Source organism: Equus caballus, chromosome 8 (assembly GCF_041296265.1).
Source record: "Equus caballus isolate H_3958 breed thoroughbred chromosome 8, TB-T2T, whole genome shotgun sequence".
Lineage (NCBI taxonomy): Eukaryota > Metazoa > Chordata > Mammalia > Perissodactyla > Equidae > Equus > Equus caballus.
In genome coordinates this window covers 84,777,440-84,799,672 of record NC_091691.1, presented here as the reverse complement: position 1 = coordinate 84,799,672, position 22,233 = coordinate 84,777,440, and the positions used below count along the sequence as shown (strand labels likewise).

At 37.9% G+C, this 22,233-nt stretch overlaps 1 protein-coding gene across 6 annotated transcripts in view; it reads left to right on the top strand.

Moving 5' to 3' along the window:
* LMAN1 (lectin, mannose binding 1) overlaps positions 1-19,241 on the top strand; it is a 28,526-nt gene extending 9,285 nt beyond the window's left edge. The window contains exons 6-14 of one of the 6 annotated variants that reach the window (XM_070275802.1): positions 838-961; positions 2,561-2,619; positions 3,066-3,198; positions 4,836-5,026; positions 5,156-5,226; positions 12,261-12,414; positions 15,279-15,400; positions 15,952-16,014; positions 17,578-19,241. In XM_070275802.1, coding sequence (XP_070131903.1) covers positions 838-961; positions 2,561-2,619; positions 3,066-3,198; positions 4,836-5,026; positions 5,156-5,226; positions 12,261-12,414; positions 15,279-15,400; positions 15,952-15,988 — 891 coding nt within the window. In that variant the 3' untranslated portion in view covers positions 15,989-16,014; positions 17,578-19,241. Of the gene's footprint in view, positions 1-837; positions 962-2,560; positions 2,620-3,065; positions 3,199-4,832; positions 5,027-5,155; positions 5,227-12,260; positions 12,415-15,278; positions 15,401-15,951 lie in introns of all 6 variants that reach the window. The other 5 variants (XM_070275803.1, XM_023647903.2, XM_023647904.2 and 2 more) reach the window with 5 other exon arrangements.
* Positions 19,242-22,233: the final 2,992 nt, after the last annotated feature.

Sequence of the window (22,233 nt, the reverse complement as noted above, 5' to 3'; positions counted from 1 at the left end):
GAAGTGCCCTTCCTCTGGTGGCATGGACCTACTCCTTTTGCTTCCCCTCTATCCCATTGCCTCTTGGCTTGGGGTCAGGCTGGTGACTGGGTATTGAAGAGGCTACACCACTGCTTGACTGGGATCATGAGAAGAGTATTCATGTGTCAGGTGGATTCCTGAGCTTTCTTAGAATTCCAAGGTTTTTTAAAAGACATTTAAAGTCATTACTTCAAATATACATTCTGCAGAGTAGATACTTATATGTCTTTTTTTTTTAATTTTCTGCCTTTTTTGTCAAAATGACTTCTGTCACTTTTGCTGTCTCTCTTGTAACTTATTACAGTCCAGTTACCTCATTAATTTAATGAAGAGAAGCTCACTACTTGTTAAGGCACTCTATTTAATTTTCAACTAGCTGTAGTGAAAATTGTAAATTCAACCTCTTGGTTTGTCTCTGTCACCAAGATTGCGGAAGAAATCTGAGTCCTCTTCTGTCTGACCCATTCAGAGGAAGTAATCATGGTTCCCTAAGTCTTCTTGAGAGAAGGTGAACCATATTCTGTTTTAGAAAGATTTTCGTGAAAAGTTATCAGATTTTTCTCTTTAAACCTTTGACACACAGTAAGGTAAAAACTGTTTTCATAAGTGAAATAACTTGTGTAACGATACCGAAGAAGCGAGGTGATTTAATGGACAAGGATTACCCTTTGTAATAGGAGAGAAAGCTGATAGCTTTTTGACAGTTGGATATTAGACCAAATAGAAAGATCAGATAGTATTAGTCATAAATTGACTATTTGAAATTCATGTTACAGTGTCTGTTGTAAAACCTATAGCTACAGTATGTCTTTCTAGGTAATGATCAATAATGGCTTCACACCAGATAAAAATGATTATGAATTTTGCGCCAAAGTGGAAAATATGATTATCCCCGCAGAAGGGCATTTTGGAATATCTGCCGCAACTGGGGGTCTTGCAGGTAAATCTTACCCATTAATATTAAAAGTTTGTGAATTGAGTTTGATTGGGAATAGTATATGTTGGAGCTGCGTAGACTTGTTTACTCTTAACCTTGTGAGACTAGTTGTAACCTTCCCATAGTCTGTGATGCCCGTCATGTGGTCTCTTGGGACCGCTAATTCTCTACTTATGTTCTGTAGGTGAACAGTTGGCTGGGACTGCGTACATTACGTCAATGAGAGCTTCCGTTTGGCTGCTACTTCATAGTGAAGGAGACATATTTAAAGTCAAGGCTATAAAAGGCTCGTTGCCAAGAGCTTTAGGGTCCTAAGAGTTATCACAGCACATTTAAATGAATGTGGTAGCCTGAGGAAATATTACTTGGGACTAAACTGTGAACGAGATATATTTACCTTTTTTCTTCCACATGTATTGATAAATGAACTTACTATTTGACATTACCATCTTGTGTTTATATAGCGCATTGTATAATATTTTTATTATTTTCACATACATGAATTGTTTGTTACAACAACACAGGGTGGGAGGGAGAGAGGATAGAGCATATTTACCCTATTTTTAGATGAATTTAATCTGGGATTAAAGGACTTTCTCAAGATCACAGGCCAGTAGTGGTCAGCCCCAGGCAGGACTTGGGTTAGATTTCCGACTCCTGGGTTCAGTGCCTTTTTACACTGCATGACTTCTGAAGTTACTTAACTGGCACTGCAGCATACAGTTTGCTCTCTACTCTGGCTGCACCTCTAGATCTCCATGGTGGTGGCAGAGGGCATCGAGATGGCCGCACAGCTGAAATTAATTGCTCTTGCTTTGTGGATGTGGCTAGCCAGGATTGGTATTTTGGTTCAATATTATGAGGTTTGATCTGCTAGGTCCCTGTTTTCAGCTTAAACAGCTTGAAATTAATTTCATTTTTTTATGTGATTTAAGATAAAATTGTTAATGTCTGCTGTGTGAGGGAAATAAGTATGAATGATGTATAGATAAAGTAATCATATTATTGAAATCAGGATGCTTTGGGAGTACAAGGAGAGGCTGCTAGTAATGCCAGGATGACATGGATAAACAGGACTGTCCCAGTAAGCCAGGACAGAGCAGTGTCGTAGTTCTAACAAGAAAGTAAGGCAGGAAGTGATGAGCGCTGTGAGAGAGAATGAGAGACGGGCAGGCACAGGAAGGACGTGAAGGACAGGCTTTCGTCTCGTTAGGCTGGCACGTAGTCCACGAAGGAGATTGGTGGGGAAATACGGGAGGATCTTGGTTGCAGGATGAGGGGTTTGGGCTTGTTTTCACCCTTCACTTGTTTCTTCATTCCCTTATCAGACACTTAGTAAACATCTGTTGTATGTTAAACACTGCTGCAGTGTTCTGGTTTAGGATTTAAGAAAGTGAATTTTAGCTTATTTCTAATGTAAATCTTTCAGATGAATTTTTATCTCTAAGCTCACAGAACCCCACTGCCTTTACTAAATTAGAGCTAATTTTTGTTATTTCTCTTATTGATTATTTTTTAAAGCAGTAGATATCTATAAAGTAAATTTACGACCATAAAAATAATTATGAAACTTTTTTAGATTTTTTTTTTTTTAATTTGTAGATGACCATGATGTCCTTTCTTTTCTGACTTTCCAATTGACTGAGCCTGGGAAAGAGCCAGTAAGTATACACATTTTTTTCAAAAAGTTTGTTTTTAGTTCACTCGTATTGCCTCATAGCTGAAAACCTGGGAAGACTGACTTAGGTTCGGACCTCGTTTCTGCTAGTTCCTGCTGCATGACCTTGTACAAGTACAAACCTCTGTAACGCTGCATTTCTTCATTGCACAACTGAGGTTTCGTCCTGGCCACCTCCTGACATTGTAAGCCTTAAATAAGACATGCTCTGCTAAAAAGCACTTAAAAAATGCTAGTGGCTACTGTTACTCTTTGTTGGAATTATTAGTAGCAAGAGTAAATTGGCTGTGGTTTAAATAAGAAGTAACATTTTTATGTTAACCTTTCAACTCATGGTAGAGTAGTTAAAAGAGAAAAAGAACATATATTAAGGTTTATTTTCCTACCTTTTTAATTTTTTTATTGATCTCTTCTTAAATTCCAAAAAAGCCTACACTGGATAAAGAAATTTCAGAAAAAGAAAAAGAAAAGTATCAGGAGGAATTTGAGCACTTTCAACAAGAACTGGATAAAAAAAAAGAGGAATTCCAGAAGGACCACCCTGACCTTCAGGGGCATCCGGGTGAGTTGGAGAAAACTGTCCCCAGAGCTGCAGCAGTAGTTGTGGCATTCGTGTGTCACCTGGCCCTTTCATTCTTTTCATCCTCACTCTCTTACCTGGCACATCCCATGTCCTTTCTGGAAACAATTTAAGAGCAAATCGTTCGTCTTTAAAGGGCTTGGAGGTTGATGTTTATAGCAGTAAGAGTGTGCTTGAGTGCTGTGTGCAGTAGGGGTCCCGTGGGGCTGTGGATGGATGAACATGGACCGCAGGAGGGTGAGCTCCGTGAGGACGGGGATTTTGTTTGTTGTGTTTACTGCTGTGTCCTCGAAACCTAAAGAAAAAGGGAACAACAGCAGTGCTGACCTAGGAGTTGAGACTCAGTAAATATTTAGTCAATGAAATCATCCAGGGTTTCTGTCTTTCCTTTTAGTGGCACACAGTTACCTTGTTAATAGAGAAATAATACTTGGAAACTATCAACTATTACGAGAGTAATGTGAAGTGATTATCTGGCTCTCCTGCCCTTACTCCTCAATAGAATTCTGGACTTTAAAGGTTGAAAATTTTGAAATACTAGTTTAAGCCAATGTAATTAAGAACTTAAGTGTACTACACATGAAGAAAAAACATGTTAGGGCCAAATGGAGTGACTTTAAAAAATTATCTGCTAACTTTTATTGTCTGGGTTGTTCCCCATCAGCACGGTGTTCAAGGCTGTATTTCATAAGCCTGTGGCTAACTTTTGAACTCACCATGTAGTATGTGATTCTCTAAATGATCAACAGTGTGATTCAGGCTTAAGATAAAAATGAAAGATAAATTTCATTCTTTTATTCAGTTTGTGTTAAACATCACATATGCTTTGTGAGCATATCCTGAAGCTTATTGCAGTAAGTGTTTGAATGAAATGCTCTATGTTCAGCATGGTCAGGTATAAAAAGAAAATCAGCTGTTCTCAACTCCATTTCTTAGTCTTTTATGTAAGTAAAATGCACAACTTTTAAGAGCATAGTTTGATGAATTTTGACAAATGGGTATACCCACTTAAACCATCGCTCACGTCCATACGCAGGATATTTTTATCACCCCAGAAAGTTCCCTCATGCCTCTTTCAAGTCAAGCCCACCTCCACAAAGACAACAACTATTGTGATTTCTATTAACATAGATTAGTTCTGGCTGTTCATATAAATAGAATCACATAGTGTATTTGAAGGAGGAAATGATTTTTAGGTGAAAAAATTCAGACCTAATTTATCACAAGTGTTCAACCGCCAAAGACGGTAAAAACAAACAGTAATTGGCAGGGGAGAAGGGCAAAAGGGGTAAAGGGACACACGTGTATAGTGACGGATAAAAACTAGACTTGGTGGTGAACACAATGCAGACTGTAGAGAAACTGATATATAATAATGTACACCTGAAATTTATACAGTGTTAAAAGCCAATATGACCTCAATAAAACAGTTTTTTTTAAAACAGTAATTTAATCATGATTGAATTAATTATCTGCATGTTTACTATTGCGGAGATCATAGCCCTGTGTTGATGATGTTCTAATTTTAGTATATGTTGATACTTTGGTCACTTATGGTATTTTGAAAACTTCATATGTGTAGGTGGTTCTAACTTAATTTGTAATTTCTATTTCAGCAGATGAAATATTTGAGAGTATAGGAGATCGTGAGCTGAGACAAATCTTTGAAGGACAGAATCGTATTCATCTTGAAATCAAGCAGCTGAACCGACAGTTAGATATGATTCTTGATGAACAGAGAAGATATGTCTCTTCCTTGACAGAGGAGATCTCTAAAAGAGGAGCAGGAGTCCCGGGGCAGCACGGACAGGTGAGCTTTTGAAATGTGCAGGTATGCCTGAGTTAGCCTTTGATGGAGGAGAAGTAGGAAAGAGAGGCTGCTCTGCCGAATGTTCCTGTGGAATGTGGATTATTGAATGGCATCTTGTTTTTCCTCCAGATCACTCAACAAGAACTGGATACTGTTGTGAATGCTCAGCATGAGATTCTGAGACAAGTAAATGAAGTGAAGTAAGTGTACAAAAGTAGTGTCTGTTATGTGATATCTTTATGTTAAATTCATCACTTCTGTAGATGTGCAAGCACGTTATTGTAAGATTCCTGTGGGAGGGTAAGAAGCACATTCTAGATTCATTTTATAAATAGGGGAATATAAAGTACAGAAACTATTGATATTTAGAAACTGCAAACATGTCTAAATTTTTTAATTGTTCTAAGCTAGAAAAGAAAAAAATGCTTTAGCATCTTTAAGAACTAGTTTTGTCCCAGTTACTTAACAGCCAGGAATATTCATACATTTATTAAATATAAAAATAATATGGGTAATATATAACAATTCTATGAAAAATACTAGGGGAATAAGCGTGCATAGCATTGTAGGAGTATAATACAAGCGTATCTGATGCAGGAACTTCTTTTTGATGGAATGAAATCATTTTGAAGGAAGTATGCTATGTGTGACTACCTCTTTTTTATTTCATCTTGTACCCTAAGAGAGACAGGGTTGTCCCTAAGAGGGACAAAGGGTTGGAGCAGAGAGGAGATACTGTGTCCTTGGAACATTGATAAGTTTCTAAATAGGCTTCATTTATGCAGATAATTAACAGCTTTCAATACCTGAAACAGAGAAACAGCCAAAATGTCACATTTCATAAGCTAGTACTTTAGAGCACTGCCCCAACCAATACAGCCCTTGACAAACAAGAACGTCAAGGTGAGTTCTTTAGGACGGGAATATTAAACAGGATTAGGTTAAACAGAAGGTGATGATATATAACACCTAGTGATTAAAGGCAACCCAACTTGTAACTGCAAATTTCTATTTCTTTCCATTGTACTGTTTGGCATATTTAAAAATCTTTAAGTTGTAAACTCATGATTAAAATATTCATGATGCTAAATGAATAAATTCTCTTAGAAATAGCCTGGATCATGTAACAGTTTTTGAATTTTTATCGTGATCTAATTTTAGACTTCAGATGTTGCAAAAATAGCACAGTTTCCATATATCCCTTGTTCATCTTCCCCTAATGTTAACATCTTACGTGACCGTAGTACAATTATCAGAACCAAGAGATTAACATTGGTATAGGACTACTAATTAAACTAATGATCTCATTCAGATTTCACCAGTTTTCCACCAGTGCATTTTTTCTCTTCCAGGATCCTATCCAGGATCACACGTTGCATTTAGTTATTTCTCTTTAGCCTTCTACAGTCTGAAATAGTGCATCTTTCCTGGTCTTTCATGACCATGGCAATTTCCAGGAGCATTAGATCAGTTCTTTGGTCCAGTGTCCCTCGATTTGGGTTTGTCTGGTGTTTGCTCTTATCATGACAGGAATACAACAGTGTATCATGTGCATGATGTCGATGTATCTCATGACAGGTGATGTTGACTGTTATCGTTTGATTCTGGTGGTTTCTTGCTTGTTTCTGTACTTCAAAGTTACTATCTTTCCCTCGGAGGTTAGATATTTTGGGAAAGATACTTTGAGACTATGTAAATATCCTGTTTCACTTTAAACTTTTGCTTACTAGTTTTTAGCATCCATTGATGTCTTGTCTGAAACAAGAATGTGGTGTTTACCAAATGCTGCTTTGATTCCGTCTACATTTATTTATTGTAATTCCGTAAGGACCAGCTATCTCACATCCCCCATTTATTTATTTAATCAATTATTTATTTCAGTATGGACTCATGAATATTTATTATATGAGTTACAATCCACTACTATCATTATTTATTTTCTTGCTCAAATTATTCCAGCTCTGGTCATTAGGAACTCCTCCAAGTTGACTTCTGTGTTCTTTCAGCAAGACCCCATCCTTTTTCAGGCATTTCTTTATGTTCTAGTACTACCCTACGTTTCAGGCTCATCTTGTATTTTTTCTGCCCCACCTCTAGAATCAACCACTTCTTTACTGAGTGCTCGTTCTTTTTATTAGAGAAAGGTATTTAGAAACCAAGATCTGGGCGCTAGGTGTGCTCATTACTACTGGGGTGCCATTGCTTCTAGGCCTTCTTGGCGGACAGAGCTAGGGAATACAGGAATGTATGCTAACCCACACAGATATACCTATCTATATTTTTGTATCCATCAACCTACATTTGTATTAAAAAACCATGATTTATCTGGATACTTTGGATTCGAGTTGGACTGAGCACTACTAGGTTGATTTTAGCCTTCCTCCTTTCCCTGTTTGAAAATTCTTTCTCCAACAGGGAGAAACCTGGTTTTTATTATCTGTAGTATATTTACTTATTGGTTCAATTTTATTGTGCACATAAAGTACACACAAAGTGGTTTCAAATTGTTAACCCATATTCCTGTGAGAAATACATTTACTGACAGATTTATGTAAAGTTCCTTTTCATAAAGTTGTTTTTGCCTGTAGCCTTAACAGTATCTAGTCCAGACACCATTTTCCAGATAGTTACTTAGTTTAGTTCTCTTCTTCCCCACTCTCTTCAGTCTGGTTATGGTTCATTTACGATACAGTTAGGTTCTTTGTTAGTGTTTATATTCCTCCTACATCTAGTTGATTCTAATTTGATATTTTGGATATCTGAAGGGTATGTGAATACTGTGGTTCTAAGAGATTCTAAGAGCCAAAATAGATATATATTTATTCATTGAAGTATCACTCCTTCTTCAGCACTTCTACCCCATTCCCATGGTAACCCATCCCATTAATTTCTGGTTTGTTGCTTCTTGTATTTCTTCTGCACACGTGTATTGTCTTAGATCCCTCCTTTCTCATCTGACTGGCAGCATACTCAAGAGACTCTTGTGCTTTGCTTGTTTCACTTAACGGTAACACCAGAACATCTTCACATTCAGTTAGTGGTTAGTAAATCCTAGCTATCCAGTTGCATTATCCATGAAAGCACTTACTTAGGGTAGTTAGCAATCCTTGTAAATTCCCACTTACTAGTTGAGAACAGATGTCATTCATACAATAACTTAGTGTAAAAAGTGAACTCAAATTTCTGAATTTGTCCTCTAGAACTTTTTCTTCAGGATTAAGCTTCACAAAAAAATGTACGAAGATAGGAAATATTTGCCTTTAATGGAAAAGGTGGTTTGTGTCTTCAGGCATTTTCATATTCTTAGGGAATCATAGCAGAAATGTGTAGTTCAACCCGTTTCAGTTCACAGAAAGAGAAAAAAAGGCCCTGAATGATAAAAGATGACAATATGGATCTAGTTCTAGTTCTCGTTGTCTCCTCACTTTCAAGTACTCTTTCTAGCAAACCATAAAGCCTTGACAGTTTTGTTTTCATTATAGAAATTTTCAAATACCAAAAAGTTGAGAATAATATAAGAGCCCTCCCTCATATTCCAATCGCCAAGACTTTGAACAGTCGTTAGTAACCAGATGTTGTCAGCCTGGGCCATTCATTATAAAGGGCCCCCATCAACCTCTCTTTAAGTTTTAGTAGCCAGTGATGGCCATAGCCTGAATCCATCATTTCATTGGAGGTTGGGGAAGAGTTGACACTCCCATTCTAAAACTCCCTCTCCATTTAAAAAGAATTTTTCACGTCAATTCTCTGTTATCCTGAAATAGTTCAGGAAAGGCAAGATAAATACTTGATTCTTTCTCCGTATTTTTCAGAATAATGAATTGGTGCTCTGGCAATCTCCACTGTTAAACAATGTGGTATTGAGGGGTGATTTTTTTTTTTCAACTCATGGATTTTAATGTATGTTGCTGTTTTGATCCACTAGTCTTTATAATTGATGTCAAAATTGTCTCAACTTTGGCCGCTAGCAGCCCCTACAAGTTAGCTTCTGTGTCCTGCCCCATTAGTTGCTGGTGGCTTCCTTCCTTTGGGGTGTGAGACTTCCAAGGGTTCTCTTGTACATTTCTGTGTCACACGTGGCAAAAGGCATTTTTCTTTGGGACCCTGGTCTTTTAGTGGGAAATGGTATTTATAGACAGTCTAGTGCTGATTGCTACTGGATTGTCATTGCTTCTAGGCCTTTTCAGTGCACAGTGTTACAGATACTGTTTGAGCTTTGCCGTTCATATATGTTGGCTTGTGTCGTTTGTTAATTTGTTATATTTTTTAAATGCTGAATTCAAAGTATAAATGCTCTTTTTTGGTGAGTAGGCAGCATTTAGCATTTCTTGTTTACCTTTATCTAATTAATGAGTGCCTGTTGCATTCTAGGTACTGTGCTAGACATTTTCACATGAATATTTCATGCTCTTCTGGGACCTTGCTCTTGGTTACTCTCTTCTGTACCTTTACCCTGTCCTGTAATGTAATATTTAAGCTGCCTAGCAGTCTTTATTCACTCTTGATCATCACTTATCTCATTCAAAATATGCAGCACTCTCCTTAAGCCCCATAACCCAGCCCACCAATGCCACTCTGCCTGGGAGATGACCTGTCTCCTCGCCCTCCTCTCTGTGCCCCAGCCTCCCTCCCCCACCGTCTCCATCCACTCAGCTGTGTCCAGGCCAATCCTTAGCTCTGCATCAGACTCTCTGCTTCTCTGACCCGTGCTCTGTCAGTGGTCCTCTCTCCGTCTTCTACCTGAACTTGTCCTTCAGTGCTGCTGCTTCCATTTATAAAAGCGCTTGTGCTTGTGTTATTCAGAACTAAGCAAAACACACCAACCTTTAATTGCCCCTTTCTATTCCTTTTACTGTTGTTTCTCTTTTCCTTCCTTTTTAGCTGAGTTTCTAAAAAAGTGACCAAGCTACCTGTCTCTGCTTCCAAACCACTGTAATTTGTCCTCATACCACTAAACCGTTCTTTCTGCAGTCACTCGTGCCCTCGTAATGAACACCTTCAGTCTTCCTCTGTCTGGACTTCTTGTGCAGCTGACGCTTTTCCCCACTCCCTCCACCTTGAGACATTTTCCCTGTAAGGCTTCTAGCAGACCTTTCGCTCTTGGCGCTCTGTGGCCTCTTGGCTTCCGTTTAGTTTTCTTCATCCATTGCTCTTCCTTCCATCATCCCTTAACACGTGTTTTTGTGTAGGGTTCTGCCCAGCCCTCTTTTCACTTGACCTGTTGCCTAAGTTAAGTATACCCTCCTTCCCGCACAATCCCACCCTCATAGGACCCTCCTTATCCTTTAACAACTCAGCCCCCCCAGGTGCCTAGCTGAGTTACATGCAGCTTTCGTCATAGAACCCTAGATGTGCCTCCATCACGTTGCTCTCCTGCTAGACTATTTATTAGTCTTGGCAGGGCAGGAATTGTCTTTTTCTCACACTGTTTATATCCCTAAAAATACCTGCCTCATAACATGTACCAAACAAATGTTAGGAGAATCAACAGGCAAATGAATGATTAGGAACACATTAAGTGACTCAACCTTTGTATGATGGAAAGATGTTTATATCTAAGCAAGTTCATGCTTCTGGGAAGCAATGTTTTTAAATGCAGATATGTGAGAAAGTTACAGATTCTGGGATGCTTTATTCTTAGTAAGTATTTTAGATGTATTAAAATGTAATTCTTAATTTGGGTTTTAGTGGAAAAGCTTAGAATTTTTTTTGAGCATATGTGCCATTAAAAGAAATTTTAATCAGCATGTCATTTATTCAGAAATCACTTGAGATATTTTGTAATATAAATGTTAATAAGATAAACTATTTGCCATTTATAGAGCTTTTTAAGTACTCCTAGGTAAAATAACCGGACATTTTCAGGTAAATTGAAATTCACATACATTCCTTTCTTAATAATAGGCCTGTTATATTTCTACCATTATTTAAAAAAAATGTTTGTAATCTTTTACTATCATGCTTATAGACTCATATCCAAGGGCATACTCAGTGGTAGAGCTCTTTATCTTACATCTGAATAGTGGAATCACATTTTACATGCAGATTATATTCTGAAGTCAGTGTGTAAGGGAAAATGTTGTATAAGGTCAAAATTACCCTTCAAAAACATACCACGTTGGAGACTTTCCATGCCATTGCTCAGTATGCCAAACAGCAGTTTTTCCTTCATCTTTGAAACAGATAGATGCTTCTTCAGTTGAGTTCTAGTTGAAGCACTAGGTTTGTATAGAGGGGCCGTCTAATAGAACTGCAAGGAGAAATAGAATTACATTTGTCGTAGGGGTCCCCAAGACCACCCCTAGGTTCTGTGATTTGCTGAAAGTATTCACAGATCTCAGAAAAGCTGCTACAATCACAGTTACGGTTTATTACCCAAAAAAGGATATGGAATAAAATCAGCAAAGAAAAAAAGTGCATATGGTGGAGTTGGAGAACCCAGGCACAAGCTTCCAGTTGTCCCCTGCCAGTGGAGTCGCATACAGTGCTTATTCCTCTCAGCAGTGATGTGTGACAACATGCACAAAGTGTTGCCAGCCGAGGAAGCACACCCAAGCTCTGGTTCCCAGGATTTATCATGTCAGTCACATAGGCATGGAGCACCCAATTGGCTGTCCTTAACTACTCCATCTCCGGTCCCTGTAGAGGTCAAACTGATAGAATAGCCTATGGCCCCAGGCAAGCAAAACATACATCACATTGCTGGCATAAACTATCTGGTGTGGCCCAAGGCCCCACGGGGACAAAGACACTCTTAACAGGCAGGATATTCCAGGGGCTTGGAGGTTACCTCCGGGAGTCAAGGGCCAGTCTTGAAACCTTTGGAATGTGCAGGGTTTGGGCATCCCAGGCCTGATGGGTTAATGCTTTATTGCACTACGTTAAACACCTAGGGAGATTTAAGTTCATTAAAAGTATCATCCATTATGTTATTCAATATCCATTTATGGTATTGGTTTTAACACAAATTATTTAATGTTACTCTCTCTCTGTGGTTATTCTCTATGTAGTTAGATGACCTTCAGTAAAAGATAAAGGCATAACGTTAAGTTGTAGTTTTATGAATTACTTTCCGATCTTGAAGACAATTCACTTTTTAAAATGTAGATTTTCTTTATCTTTTTTTTATGATCTAATATATTGGGCTTAGAAATGTAACCTACCATTTGAAACCTGTGACTGAAGAAATCATCTTTCTGGTGATTCCATTGTGTGATGGGATTTTCTGTTTCAGGAATTCCATGAGTGAAACTCTCAGGCTGGTCAGTGGCATCCAGCATCCTGGCTCTGCAGGGGGAGTTTATGAGACCACCCAGCACTTCAACGACATCAAGGAGCACCTTCACGTAGTGAAGCGGGACATAGATAACTTAGTGCAGCGAACCCTGGTGAGTCCTTTCCCTCGAGTTTGCTGGTTATCACTGTCTTCTTTAGGAAAGGAAGAACACATTGTCTACTTTATTCTGCTGCCAGTGTTTCAACTTTTTGGTTAATGCTAATGCTCTTTTTTTTCCTTTTTTTTATTGAGGTTATGATAGTTTACAACCTTGTGAAATTTCAGTTGTACATTATCATTTTTCAGTCATATTATAGGTGCACCCTTTCACCCTTTGTGCCCACTCCCCACCCCCCTTCCCCCTGGTAACCACTAAATAGTTCTCTTGGTCCATGTGTTTGTTTATCTTCCACATATGAGTGAAATCATGTGTTGTTTGTCTTTCTCTGTCTGGCTTATTTAGCTTAACCTCAAACCCTCAAGGTCCATCCACATTGTTGTGAATGGAACGATTTTGTCATTTTTTATGACTGAGTAGTGTTCCATAGTATATATACACCACATCCTCTTTATCCGCTCATCAGTTGTTGGGCACTTGGGTTGCTTCCATGTCTTGGCTATTGCGAATAATGCTGCAATGAACACAGGGGTGTGTAACTCTCTTTGAATTGCCAATTTCAAGTTCTTTGGATACATACCCAGTAGTGGGATGGCTGTGTCATATGGTATTTCTATTTTTAGTTTTTTGAGAAATCTCCATACTGTTTTCCATAGTGGCTGAACCAGTTTGCATTCCCATCAGCAGTGTATGAGGGTCCCCTTTTCTCCACAACCTCTCCAGCATTTGTTATTTTTTGTCTTGGTTATTATAGCCATTCTAATGGGTGTAAGGTGATATCTTAGTGTAGTTTTGATTCGCATTTCCCTGATGATCAGTGATGTTGAACATCTTTTCATGTGCCTGTTGGCCGTCTGTATATCTTCTTTGGAAAAATATCTGTTCATATCCTCTGCCCATTTTTTGATCAGGTTGTTTGATTTTTTGTTGTTGAGTTGTGTGAGTTCTTTATATATGATGGAGATTAACCCTTTGTCAGATATATGATTTACAGATATTTTTTCCCACTTGGTGGGTTGTCTTTTCATGTCAATCCTGTTTTCCCTTGCCTTGTAGAAGCTATTTAGTCTGATAAAGTCCCACTTGTTTATTCTTTTGTTTCCATTGTCCGAGAAGACATGGTGTCCAAAAAGATCCTTTTAAGACTGATGTCAGAGTGTACTGCCTATATTTTCTTCTAGAAGTTTTATGGTTTCAGGTCTTACCTTCAAGTCTTTGATCCATTTTGAGTTTATTTTTGTGAATGGCGTAAGAGAATGGTCTGCTTTCATTCTTTTAGATGTGGCTGTCCAGTTTTCCCAACACCGTTTGTTGAAGAGGTTTTCCTTCTCTGTGTGTGTTCTCAGCTCCTTTGTTAAAGATTAACTAGATGTGTGTTTTTATTTCGGGACTTTCAATTCTGTTCCATTGATCTTTGTGCCTGTTTTTGAACAATACCATGCTGTTTTGATTACTATATCTTTTATATTTTTGAAGTCAGGGATTGCGATGCCTCCAGCTTTGTTCTTTTTTCTCAGGATTGCCGCTGATGCTCATTTTTAATATTCAAGGTAGAATTATTCCATATGATGCAAATGTCTATGTGTTCCCCATTGTGCTTCCATAGCCTATTGAATAGATTTTTTTTTTTCTTAATAAATTGCTATTCCAATTAGTGGAGCTATCAGTCTCAGGTATTTTTCCCCCTAGATTCTTTTCTCTAAGTTTTCTTAAGAAAAAATAAACATGGCTCTGGTTATGAGGAATGATATCTTTAAACAGCTTTGAAAAAGATAAATCTTTCTCTTGACAAACCCTTTTGATGAACAGACGCACGCTGGGTAACTCGTACGTCCTTCTGTCCGGGCTGTTAAGGAAGCACGATTGCACAGTGCACTCTGAGTGACGGCAGCTTTCTGTAGGCAACACTCTTCTTTTTCCAGCTACTTTTGCTGTCTCACTTGGTTCATCTTTTGAAGTTTGTTTGTTTGTTTTTTAACTTTGTTAGGTCTTTTTTTAGTGTAAGCTCTATCTACCTTTTTGGAGATTGGCGATAAATATTAAAAACAGGTAACGTTTTTTCAAAGTTTAACATGCATAAGAGACAGTATTAGAAGGCAAAACTTTGGTATTTTTAAATTTTTTTAGTTTTAAGTTTTTCACTAACTTATTCCTTAGTTCTGTTTGAGGTTATTTTCCCCCATCTTTAGCCTTTGTTGCAATGGCCAAGTTGATGCTGTGGGTGGTATATATGTACTGAAGAACTTGGTCCCAACTTTGTCTTAAAAGCCATTCTGTTTGGATATGTTGATGAAATCTTTGTCCCTGGTATTTAATTACCTCCTTATAAGAGAAGGAATACTCATGGAAATAGGAAAAGAAACATTTTTCAAAATACGAATTACCAGTGTTGAATGCTGGGAGATTGGGGAGGATGTGAGAGCTGAGAAAAAGCCATTATATTTGTCATGTAGTTCATTGGTAGGCTACCCATGTAATTGTCTGCACCAGAACAGTTTTGAGAGTGAAAGTGATGCTATTTGTAATTCATACAGCAAGTGTAAACTGGAAGCGTCCAGGGAATTCCTGGTCTGTGACCTTCAAGGACACTGAAGTCATTGTCACTGTGATGAAGATAGGAGCCAGATGACAGTGAGTTAGTGACTAGACAGTGAAAAGGTGGAGGCCTTCCAGTGTCAACTACTCTTTCAGAAAGTTTGGTGGTAAAAGTTGAGGGAGTGGGAGATATTTATGGGATGAATAAATGAACATACTTGAGTTTATACAATAGACCATGAGTTCTATAAAGATTTCACATTTCTTTCTTTTTCTAAAATACTCATTTGACTAATTGTAATAGAAAGTTTTTTGTCTTACAGCCATCAAATGAAAGACCAAAATGCCCAGAACTACCACCATTTCCATCATGTTTATCTACGGTGCACTTCATTGTATTTGTAGTGGTACAAACGGTGTTATTCATTGGTTATATCATGTATAGGTAAGTCTCTAAAATTTGACCCAAGATTTTTCTGTATTTAATTTTATTTTTTTGGTGAGGAAGATTTGCTTTGAGCTAACGTCTATTGCCAATCTTTTTTTTTCTTTTGCTTGAGGAAGATTAGCCCTGAGCTAACATCCATACCAGTCTTCCTCTATTTTGTATGTGGGTCATTGCCACAGCATGGCTTGATGAGTGGTGTAAGTCCACGCCCAGGATCTGAACCCACGAACCCAGGCTGCCAAAGCAGAGTGCACCAGACTTAACCACCACACCATGGGGCCAGCCCCTGTATTTAATTTTAAATACTCAATAAAGTTATCTATGTCCATAATAGAACTTTTCAGTACCTATAAAATCAGGTTTATACAAAGCAGATATTATTTCTAGTTTCTTTCAGTTCACATGGGAGTGGATATATAGAATGTAGGCTTATCCTAATGTATTTTATATTTCAAAAGGCATTGTATATTTTAATTTTAAACAACCCTATTTCTTTCCAAAGTATGTACAACTTCTTTCAGATTTCTTTTCTTTCTCTTTTCCCTTAGGTCTCAGCAAGAAGCAGCTGCCAAAAAATTCTTTTGACCACCATTTTCATATGTGTACATCATGTATGTTTGTACAAAATGTCTTTTTGAGGGAATTTAAGTATTTAAATTGCTTCATAGTCTAAATTATTAAATTTTGTGTAAAATAACCGTTTAAACATTGATTTGCAGTGAGAATAAACCGTAAAGACAACCACATGTAAATTTGTGCATAGTACATAAATCTATTTAAACTTCAGTGAATTTCTGGCCAGTAGAATACAGCCACCGAACAGAATATTGATAAGTAAGAGGGTAAATAATAGAAAGTGGGGGCCACCCTAGATAGGAAAGTTACCCCTAAGTCTTTGGTGTGGGAGGTTTCTTTAGGCAACGTAGACACACTTGCCCTCCTGCCCCAAACATCTGAGTTCTGAAGCTCCCCATCATGCTTATTTTGTAAGCAAAGCCTCTTTAGAGGTCCGAATTTCCTACTCTGAGACCCAGTCCTGCAATCCTTTAATACGACTCCGTTTGAAATCAAAGAATGTTTTGTCTGAGAACATAAGGATCTGAAAAATAGGCTTCAGAATGTTTATTCAAGTATTTTTTCCCTCTGTTTACCAAGGATGTATTTCACTTTTAAACGAAATTTTGGGGGAAAATTAAGAGCTGCTCTTTGCCTGAAAAACCATTTAAGTGAAAACATTCCTCTGATAATGGTTTTTATGGGTATTTTGCCTGGTAATGTATTTATTTCATGATTGCTCATATTCTTGAATGTCTTCATTCCAGCAGTGTCAGTAATATTATGAAAATAATTTTTGCATTTATATTTATAATTTAAGGAACTAACTTCTCCCTTTTTGTGTAGCATGTAGATTCAGCTCAGGTTACATGTTCTGAGGATATTTTCAGTCCACAAAGCCTACCACTATGTCCTGGTTTCCATTACTCCGTGCAGCCTGGTGGTGCGACTGCAGACTCGTCTAAATCAAGGAGGCTGTAGGAAAAGCAGTGTTAAGATTTTTGAAGGAGAAATTTGAAAAATAGAGTTAATACTTCTGATTTTTCTTTTAATGCTAGAACTAAGGGTATTGTGAAGGACTTGTTAGTAAGCTTAACTTTGAAATGTCAGACTGGAAGAGGTTGTTTGAGTCTTTGTACAGAGTTGTTCTAGGTATTATAGCAACAGTCTGTAAATGACATTTCAAAATGCACACAATTTTGTTTTCACAGCTGGTGTAGACTTATTTTTGCTGGCTTCAAGATACTCTTTTACCTCTTTTAAAAGGCTGAAGTGGTTATCTTTCATTTGTCATAGAATGCAAAATAATACTGTTTTATAAAATAGTACTATTTAATTCTTGCAAGTCTTGATAAATTTGCTCTCAAATGTCATTTACAGATTGGGCTAATGGCCCAAAATCTATACAAAGACTACAAAGAACTCTGCATTATAGCAATACCTAACTAGTACTATGTACACGAGCAGTCCAAGCGTTGCTTTTTATATGAGTTTTATCCCAGAACACTGAACGAGAATATTCTAATGATTGCTCACTATACTCCAGTCACTTCAACACAGAAAATGCTTCTCTATTGTTTTTCCTTTGCAGTGTTAACATTTTGAAATTCATGTTTCAGAAACATCATCATCACAGAATTTACTCAATCTATGAAAAAAATTTATACCTTCAGAAGAATGTTTAAGTTGTAAACTATGACACTTGGAAAATCCTCTTGAGATAAAAAGCTGCAAAATATCCAGTCTGATAAAATCCGTGGCCACATGTGCCTGAGCTTATTAAAGGAACGCCAGCTCTGTGCAGCGTGCTTGTTTCAGGCTGGAAGTCAAGGGGAGACCTGATCGTCCTTCGTACAAGTGGAGGCAGCTCTTAGGAAAGAGCAGGAGCAGGAATTCTTTTCCTTTTTTACTTAGTAATTTCATTTGCTTGCAAATCCCTCAGTAAAGCAGTTTGCACAGGGTGTTTATCATATTATTTGACTTTTGGTGTATTTTCCTCAACATCATTGAAGTAGCTCATTTCTGAAGAAACGTTTGCTCTGTGGAAAAATCAATCACTGCCAGTGTTCTTTCATATCTGTACTATTTTGTATTAACTGAGTTTGTTAACCTCTCTCACACCAGCAAGTATTTTACAGGTGCCTTGGATGAAAACATAATTGATTTTAAAATTTTAGAGTGAGTCATTGTGCTTATGATGCCACTTTTTAAAAGAAATGCAATTACATAATGGCTGACACCCTTATTTAACATACCTATTTGTGTTCTGATTGTTTGGTGGTTTTATTCAGCTTGAAACTTGACTGTAAAGCCACAAACAAACAATATTTTGTTATGTATTAAAGGGATATCACTGATTCTCAAAGTGTGGTCCTAGACCAGCTGGCTCCCAGAGTGCTGGTCAGGAATTCAGATTCCGGGCTCCCTTCCAGTCCACCTGGGTCAGACTCAGGCCTGGGGCTTCAGATCATCAGTTTCAATAGGCGCCTCAGGGATTCTGAGCAGGCTGATGTTTGAGAACCACTAAGATGGGAGTGGAAAAAAACAAGTGCTTCGCTTTGTTGGTTTAAAGCTGAGCTGAGAGCATAATATAACATTTTCCTTGTCAATGACATTAGCAAATGTGCACTGATTGTTTCATACTTAAAATTTACTTAATGTTCTTTTTAGTAAAACTCTTGGTTTATTAGCAACTACAAAGTAAACACAGATTGTTGCCTGTAGCTCTTGGTACTTTGATTGATGGCTTTTAAACTTACTAAATTATCTTCAGATCATGGTCAAGCCATAAAAACTCCCATCTTCCAGTCTGCCTGCTAAAGCCTTTTGCTTTTCTGATTGTTATTTTTGTGACATTTTATCTCAGACGGTTGTGCTTTTTGATAATTTGGGGAAAACAGAAATTACTTGAATAAGGGATTGCCTGACCCACTGCATTGTGGAGACACAGTCTTTGCAAAGAACCTAAATAACAGTTGTGAGTATTCAGATGTGATTATCTTTTCCTGTCCATGTGCTTATCACAGGGAGATCATGAACAAATGATTATATTGGGGTTTTTTAAATTTATAAGATCTAATGTAAAATCACCACTTGCAACTTTTTAGATCTGTGTGTTGCCTGTTCAGTGTATTTCTTTTAAAGTTTAAAAAGGTTTTCTATCCACTGTCAATTTCAATTAGATAACATTTTGTCAAGTGTTTTTTTCTGATTGTTATTTGATGCTAGCTGGAATTCAAGAAATGACATCGACCTTATTCAAATAAAGAAATATTTTAGTAAATTTCCTCTTTCTTTCATTGATCTTGGATAATAAGTAGTTTATTTTCCAAATAGGCCTGGATTTGTGATAGTATTTCATTTATTATGTGCTATGTGTTCTGCCCTAGGTGGCTTACCACCTGCAGAGGATGCATAAAAAGAGAAGTAGAAATGATGATGGAGAAATGCTTTACCCTTGCTGGTAATGAAAAATACAAATTAATTAAAACAATGCGTTTGATATTCTCACCTTTAATAACCAAATACTGGTAAAAGTAGAACTCTTAGTCATTATTAAAGGCAATTTAAAAAAATCTTTTAGAGCCGGCCTGGTGGTGTAGTGGTTAAGTTTGGTGCACTCCACTTGGGTGGCCCGAGGTTTGCAGCTTTGGATCCTGGGTGTGGACCTACACCACTCATCAAGCCAGGCTGTGGCAGTGACCTACATACAAAATAGAGGAAGATTGGCAACAGATGTTGGCTCAGGGCCAATCTTCCTCACCTTAACCAAGTAATTCCAAATCTGAGAGTCCACACAATATAAAAAGGAAAGAGTAGAGCTTTGATGTCAGACAAACCTGGATTTGAATCTTGGCTCTACCACTCCCTGAAGATGACCTTCAGTTCCTCATAATATTTATCTCACAGGGTTGGTAGCATTGTAAAACACACTCTTTATGAAGTGGTTTCAGAAAATCGTAGACTAAGGTAATGGACCCCTCTTCTGCTACAAACACAGAAATACTGGATAAAATAAAAGATTTAAATAAGTTATACGAGTTTGAAAGAAATCAGAAGAAACTTAAAAACCTAATCAGTGAGACTTCTAGGGGAGGGTTGTTAAAAACTAGACCGTAGATAGGTCCTGGATGCTGGTTGGAGGTTATCAAGTTCATTGGGGGCACTGGGGACATGGCATTGCAGGTCCTCATACAGATTGGGGATTTTATTCAAGTTCGATAAAAAGCCTTTGGAGGGGTGAAACCTAGTGGTTCTATTTCACAAATCCTGGGGTATTTATTTTCCCTTTCTGGAGGAATGAAAGATTCTATACACAGCAGCGAATAGTTTACTGGATGTCCAAATGGAAAGACCATTGTAATAATTTGAGGAATAAAAAGGTTTTGAAGATACGATCTCATTTTCAGTGAAGTTATCTGTTGGGGAAACAATGAGAAATTTGATTTCATAAAACAAAGCAATACCAGGGAGTATTCAGTCACTACACTGGTATAGTTATCACCTAAGGGTCTGTGTAATGCCTGACATCCCCCCACACACACAGAAAAGGGCTGGCCGGGGACGGGCTGCTTTACAAACTAACTTTGGAGTTTAGAATTGACACCCTCACTGTTGATAATATTTCGTAATTCCTAATAAATTGGAATTTTAATAATAGATTTTATAATAATCTAAATCCTTTAATAACATAATAAAATGGATTTTAATTTTTATTATTTGGGTTTTTGTTGTTTTGTTCTTTAAGAAATAATATCCTCTGGGGCCGGCCCGGTGGCGCAGCGGTTGAGTTCGCACGTTCCGCTTCTCGGCAGCCCGGGGTTCGCTGGTTCAGATCCCGGGTGCGGACATGGCACTGCTTGGCAGCCATGCTGTGGTAGGCGTCCCACGTATAAACTAGAGGAAGATGGGCACGGATGTTAGCTCAGAGCCAGGCTTCCTCAGCAAAAAGAGGAGGACTGGCAGTAGTTAGCTGAGGGCTAATCTTCCTCCAAAAAAAAAAAGAAATAATATCCTCTGATTCAGACCTACCAAGCTGGCTGTAAGTATAGCTTTGGGGATTTCACTTTCTGACCAAAATATTATATATAGGACAGATCTTCAGCAGATTGTCCTTTTCTTTGGGAAATAAAAGTGTTTTTTAATATCATGAAATACCTGTGCAGTATTTTCTAAAGGGGAGTTATGCTGAACTGAGAAAATAAAGCAACAACAGAGAAACAGGCTATGGCTTTTACTTTATCATCTGAATTCTGTAAGACCTTATTAATTAGTAACCATCCTCAATGGAGATGAATATAACTGATTATAAATGGTAATTTAGAGAGAATGGTTTGAATGGATTCAGCTCCAGGCAGCGCATCTAGAAGTGAAAGGAGCTAATTCTTAATGTACCTTCTCAATCAGAGCTCTGGGTAGAGTTTCTATCTCACCCTTAGTCTTTGTCAGTCTTTCAAACTGGACCATTTTTAAATAGGTTAGTAAAAGGGAAAGCAGATCTTAAAATATATAAAACTAGCATTTTAGGCAAAAATCCAGATTATATAGTTCTATACAATCTGAAGGGTAGTCATCATCTGAGAGGGCTTATGCCCACGGATAAAATAATAAGCATGGGTTACAGCAGCCGACACCTCTTCCGTCTGCCCCACCCCCTCCTGGAGTGCTTTAATTAGAAAGATACTAACGTAGATTAAAGTCTTAGCCATACTCAATTCCTCCCTTGACCTGAAGAAAACCACCACCAGTGAGAATCTGCTGCATTGCAAAACGGCGTCAAAAGTTTTATCCGAGTACACCAGAGAGCTTAAGTAGAGCTCCCAGGAGGCGGACTGTATGTGAGAGAAAAAGGTGACCCCACTACACATTGATGATTTAACTTACATTCTTCTTACCTTCTCGATCAGAGCATTGACAGTGTCCAGCGCATCATTTCCACACAAAAGTGTTACATGTCCCTGCACGAGAAGGCTGAGGTCATCTTCCAGATGTAAATTAAGGACCCGCTGGCTGGCCCCTCACACTTGTCTCAGTTGGATATTTATGTATGGGACACGGTAACCGCTGAACCAGTACTGAATTCAAAGAAACCAAAAGGCAAATCCTTGCCTAGTGCTTAGAGTCCAATGAGATAAATTGATGGATCAAAGGATTATTTTTGCTTAATGAAGCATTTTGGGTTTGAATCTCACTGGACTCAGTTTTCAACAGGATGTTGTGCTCAAGGGCTGGAATTTGGAAATTCCAGTACAGCCGTATAATCAGTCAACTCTGAT